Here is a 6,115-nt window from a genome sequence, read left to right as displayed (position 1 = left end):
ATATCCGCAGTGTGTGGCACATCTAGTGACCAACCTGGGAATCCTCTGTAGCAATTTCGTGGTAAATATATACAAGGCCGACCGATGTGGTTGTACAATTGCCAACATCTGCGACAAACTTGATTTTGAAGTAGGCATTTTTGGATCATGATCGGCTGATTTTTATGGAATCGAATCTCCTAGGCCTAAAAAAACATCTACAGTTGAAGGAAGTGAGCTTTCGCAGGCACTGTCTTTCATTAGTTTCATTTTTTAGTCAAATATCTATCATAGAATTGTTTATGCCTGGATGTTTGTATTGCGCTCATATGCATGCCATTAAATGGAGCGAACTTATCGTTTGTGATTTGTTTTGATTGCCTATTGTTGGTGGTGACCAGCCAGTGGAGGTCGTTACAGACGCTCATGTGCCTTAATCTAGTCAACTTATTCAATTAAGCTATATTTTTAGCTGCAATGCAGTGCATTTATTTTCTTTGAGGGTGATTTTTTTAAGTTTATCTTGTGATTGGTAATGGACAAAGTTTACCAGATTATTAGTGGAGATGGTTATTTAGGTATCCATTATAATTGCATGGAATGCAGTTTTTATATGGGTAAATACTCGATGGATGAGAAATAATAGAAGATAAAAATATAGTATTGAATTTTTTTATTTTTTCTATTGCTTGGTTTCATTCTCTCCAGCGCACCCAGTGCGTGGAGAGGACAGTTTATAATGGATGGTGATCACATCAATTGCGAGGTGGTAATTATTTGATGGTTTGGTGGTGTCTTAAAGAAGTCCTTTAGATCAGGTACGAAGGAGCGGCAACCAGGCGGGCAGACAGTCCATTGATGTGGCTGTTATAAGTCTGAAAGAAAAAAGATGAAAAATATGTCAAAATGCTTGAGTCTTTCTTTGTTTGTTTATATTATTGTAAACAGTATTGTTTTCAACCTTTAATTTTGTTAATGTATCAATATTGTGCAATCGTTTTTCATTTAAAGCCCTGAAGATGGTTTTATAAATAAACCGAAACGTCGGCATAAAAGTTTTGGATCATTTTGACCTAAACTCCTAGATGCTTATGATCATAAGAAAAAATATAGTGATTTTCTTTTCGATATGATCTTATTTGCTTCATCAAACATAATAGTTCATTCATAGATGGAGAATAAATACTATATAATAATTTTTGCGAGTAATAGTTGCGGATGTGTGTTAGGGGAAATCCTTTACCGTGAAGTAATTACAACTTTGCTTTTCCAACTTGGTGATTTATTTTTTACTCTGGACACATATCAAAATCACCTTGTGGAAAAAGCAAAGTTTTTATTCCTTGAACTCCTAAGAATGATTTTTGTTTTTTTTGCGAACCCTGGCGTGCTGGTCAGTTACATTAAAGGCTTCAAATCTATGGTTGTGGGCGGTGCTGTGATATTTATTGACGATTTTTTAGCTTACTTATACAGCCCTCGATTGGCGATCAACTCTTTTGATGCATATAATATTGATGTTGTTGACCTAGGAGGATTGAGGAGAAGATGTTCTAGACGCTTTTCGGAATTATACCGATAGGTTTTAATTTCCAATTCCGATTGGTTATAAATGCGATCAGAATTATTCGGGTTTAAATAGTTTCATTCTGCCGACGATACGAACCCTCTGAGTGAGTCTTCGAAGTGAAAGTTTCAAAAACAAAAAATTTCGATCGCGTTTCAACCCATTGGAAATAAGTGTTCGGAATAATTCCGATTAGTATCAAGCACACCCTCCTCTGGAAGGCAAAGAGTCATTTCCTGAATTAGACTCTGAATAAAACGATCAGAATGGGACGAGTATATATTTGCAGGTACTCGACTGCATTCTCATGCTGCTTAGCCAAATTTTTAATCCATTTTTATGTTGACATTAGAACATCCGTCGTTGTGACGAAAAATCGATGTAATGAATTCAATATCGTAATAATTGCGAAAAAAATGAAGGTTAGCCTCGTTTCCGATCTGGTTTATGAATTTTTAGCAAATCAGTTTCGTAGTTGAGGTCACATGACGTTAGTAGCTTGCATTAAAGCGGCGATGCGATGAACTCCAATTGCGGGAAAATTAGTGAATTTCATATAAATCAATCGAATTATCCACATTCTGTGTGTACTTATTTTGCTGTATCAGTGGCGCAGCGAGGGGGGGGTTTTGGGGGATAACCCCCCCACCCCAGAGCTCAGAGAAATTTTTAAGTTTAATCCATTTTACTTATTTGGATCAGTATTACTTATAGAATAGTGTTAGGATTAATCACATATCCCTCAGGAAGCCGTAAAAATCGCCATTTTGAACCATTATTCTTAAAGATTTTCTGGAGGAGGGCCCCCGCAACTCCTGCTTACCCTAGTGAGTATGCAATACTCCCACAACCGTTAGTATTAGTTGCGCCTAAAACCCCCACTAGCCTTAATTCCTGGCTGCACCCCTGTGTTGTATAACCTCAGCGGTTGCTGTCTATGGTGGAATTTGTTTTGTAAATTACGTGAAATGTATATATTTTTCATCGCCAACTTGCAGACAATACTCCGAAGGGGGGATTGACCACGCCGCTAAAAATGCCGCTGATAACCCTTTCCGTAATTGCCTTCATGTAATCCTAAAATAAGCTGTGCGGCCATTTTAAGTAGTAAACTTCAGCAAAAGATAAACATGAGCTTCTTCCTAAAGAAAATTTGTCCTTTGCTTAAAACTTGGCTAATTAAATGGTATAAATGATTAATATTTCGATTTTATATGGATATGATACGATTTAAATTTAACCAATTACTAATATAACATTACTGCGGTTATGAACGAAAGGCTTTAGGCTAATATTAATGCGTATATTCCAAAAACATTTATATGAAAGCGATATTTCTAACATTTTCTGAGATACAGTCTGGGACGTGAAATAATACCAATTCTCGCAAACCTCATGGTCCATAGGGACATATGTGCCCCATGACATAAAAACATTAATTTTGTGAAAATTAAAGGACAAATTCGGAGTGTTTCGTGCTAACCCCATATGCTAGGTACACATAAAGATTAAACCGAAAGTCCTGTTATAACTAACCTTCTCGTTGATTCATTATAAACTATCAAATTTCAACCTCGTAAACAGCAATTCGAGTGAAAGTACGTAAAAATGTGGAAACTACTATATCTAAAGAATATCACGAAAAGAATTTAAAACTGGAAGGCAATAGCCTATTCTTCAATAAACCCAATTCTTACAATCATATTCCTTCTCATTTAATTTTAGAGAATTACAAAAATTTGGAACATGTATGTCCCTTGTACCGTAAAGGATTAAGGATCAAGCCTTTAAAAGTGCAATAACCGTTAGGACATGCCAAGGCTCAAATCTTTGACGCAATGGCGGATGCAGTAGCTTCAATTACCTGGGCGCTGGAGACGTGGGCAGAGCTGTATGGTGCGGCAACGGCGTATGGTGCAGCAGCGTATGGCGCGGCAGCGTATGGCGCGGCGGCATAAGGTGCGGCCACGTATGGTGCGGCGGCATAAGGTGCGGCCACGTATGGTGAGGCAGCCGTATAGGCCAAAGGATGTGCTGCGGCTGTGTAGGCAAGCGGAGAGGCGAGGAACTGGGGCTTGGGGTTGGCGGCAGCCATGGCGATGACGGCGAGGAAGGCGAAGATTGTCTGGAAAATGAATATGACGAGGAATTCTAGGAATGCCGGAAGAGGGTACGAGGTATCCAATGAGGCCGTTTTCCAATTCGCAATTATTCACCCTTCGTGCACTTTTCATTCGTCAACTTACGGATGTGACGACAGCAAGGGTGGATCTAATCGGCGAGGGCGCAAGGGAACGAAGGGTAAGTGAACAAGGGAACGCGGATGCTCCCTCGTTAACGTGCCGTCGTAGAAAGTGGACGCGAAAATGGCGGCAATGGAAAACTCAGAAATCTTGAACTGTATTGTATTTGTATTAAAATTGTAAGTATTTTTGTGTTTATTATGTGCAAAGGGAGCGTCCAATCGGTGCCAGAAAAGTCAAAATACTAAGAAGTCTAAATAACAAACGTAAACAAACCGAGAAGCAGGGTGAAATTGACTCTTAAATCAACTACCAGATGTCCTAACACTACCTTGCGCTTCACATTTCGTTACTGTCTATAGTTCGCATTATTACCGTTCACACTTTATAGCGCCAGTAGAGCATTAGTAAGGGAGCAGGGTGCAAGGGAGATGGGGAACGAGGGAATGAGTGTACACTACGTGGATTGGAAAACGGCCTGAGTGTTTGTTGGTCTTTGACGACTTCGACTTTGATGTGACTTACAAGGGAAGTCCCTCAAGTGTCATCACCAGATATCATTCAACATTTGTTAGATAATAGGAAATGGATACCCATGAAGTGTATTTTTTGTGTCAGCCCCCAAAGCTCTATTTTTGCGAGGTATTAACGACGGAAAGTTTAATTTAAAAAAATATGTATGCAGCCCGCAGAACTATATAGAAAGGGTTGCATAAACGGTCTAAACAGCGACGAAAACGAAGATTTTCTGGTGAAGGAAAAAGAAAAATCCCTCATTCTCGAAAGATATTCACAGCCAAAATACAAACATATTGAAAAGAAAGGTAGTTGCACTATTTCACAATTTCTTCAATGCGTACGACGCGTTTCGGCTCACTGAGCCATCATCTGGAACTCGGCACCGTATCTATTTAATTATGATGGAAAATTGCAACTATCTTTAATATTAACATGTCGAACTGTCACTATATCGCGCCAGAATCGGTGGAACTTAGAATACCAACAAATTCGTATAGACAGCGTTACCCAGATGTTAAGCGAATTAGGCTGGGAGCCGCTAGAGACTCGGAGGCTGCGCCCAAGGCTTAGAAATTAGAACTGCTTGAATAATTTAGAAGAGATATATTTAGGAGCGACACAGAAAAGGTCATGTTAGAGCCCCACTATATTTCCAGGTCCGACAGAAGCGATAAATTGAGAGAGATATTTTAGAGTAGAGGCTAGATGAGGGAATTCGTTTTTCCCCCGAACCATGAAGGTCTTTAATAAATACTAGTCGAAATCTTATTTGAGAATTTGATTTTTAAATGTAGACGGCTGGTGTCGTAACCCCTCCTGTTACACACCTTTTTAGGCCGCCTGCGTGGTAGTATGTAGATGAAATGAAAAAAACTTATAGTCACCTTGGTATACATGTTGATGGTTGATTTCTTTGGGCTGCTTGGACGAACTTGTCTTGCTGATGCTTTCCAAAGGATTGGTGCCTTACCCTGATCCTCCCGAAGCCTTTATAGTGAGCTGATCACCCCTTGGGAAGATTGCAGGCGAGGAAGGGGCGTGGCATCAAGGTTCTCTATAGAGGGCGAGGAGGAAGCGAACGTCTGCAGGGTGATGTCGCAAAGGAAAGCGAAGAACCAAGGATCTGCGGGACGTGTCGTGGTCATCCGAAGACCAATAGTGCCAACAGGCATTCATTCCCCCCTTCACATTGGCTTTCTATTAAAACAGAGAGAGAGAGGATCGGGTTGGTGTTGTGGATAGTGTGTGTGCTTCATGTGTGCTGATCATTCCAAATTATTACTAATTATTACTCATTGTACAGTCACAAAAATATTGAAATTTTTTATACGCACAAAATATCTTTTATGTTTTCTTTGAGTAATGAGTATTTCTGGTTTTATTTTTTCATTTCCGCATTTAAGAGTTTTTTAAAGTAAGCCTAGCTCTTTACCTTATAGGTTGCTTTACTTCCATGATTGTATATCTATATGTATATCATGAATGTATTTTCGACTTTGTTTTATAAAACAAAGTCGAAAATCGTGTTAGTTACACAATTTATAACTCGAGAACGGCTTTACCGAATTTAATGATATTTAGTTTTTTGGATTCGTCTAAGCCCCGGATAACAGAATAAACCTTAAAAAATAGTAAAATTTCTCGAAAACACCGCGGAAACCTACGTAGTCACAATGCTTAGATTGGTTTGACGCAGCTCTCCATACCTCTCTCCTATCTGCTAGCTATTTCATAGTGACGTGATTCTTCTCCTCTATATCCTTTATAACCCGTCCTATGCGACTCATTCGGGGACGACCCTTGCACT

At 39.3% G+C, this 6,115-nt stretch overlaps 1 protein-coding gene across 1 annotated transcript; it reads right to left on the bottom strand.

Moving 5' to 3' along the window:
• Nucleotides 1–635: 635 nt before the first annotated feature.
• LOC124169389 (RNA-binding protein rnp-1-like) lies at nucleotides 636–5,289 on the bottom strand. Its single transcript, XM_046547985.1, has 3 exons — nucleotides 5,193–5,289; nucleotides 3,411–3,671; nucleotides 636–854 (listed from the first exon to the last, which is right to left on the bottom strand). Exons 1-3 carry the CDS (start codon nucleotides 5,202–5,204, stop codon nucleotides 789–791), a joined length of 339 nt encoding a protein of 112 aa, XP_046403941.1. The 5' UTR covers nucleotides 5,205–5,289; the 3' UTR covers nucleotides 636–788.
• Between the last annotated feature and the right edge of the window lie 826 nt (nucleotides 5,290–6,115).

Source organism: Ischnura elegans, chromosome 12, assembly GCF_921293095.1.
Source record: "Ischnura elegans chromosome 12, ioIscEleg1.1, whole genome shotgun sequence".
NCBI classification, from domain to species: Eukaryota; Metazoa; Arthropoda; class Insecta; order Odonata; family Coenagrionidae; genus Ischnura; species Ischnura elegans.
This window is presented reverse-complemented; position numbering and strand designations above follow the sequence as displayed.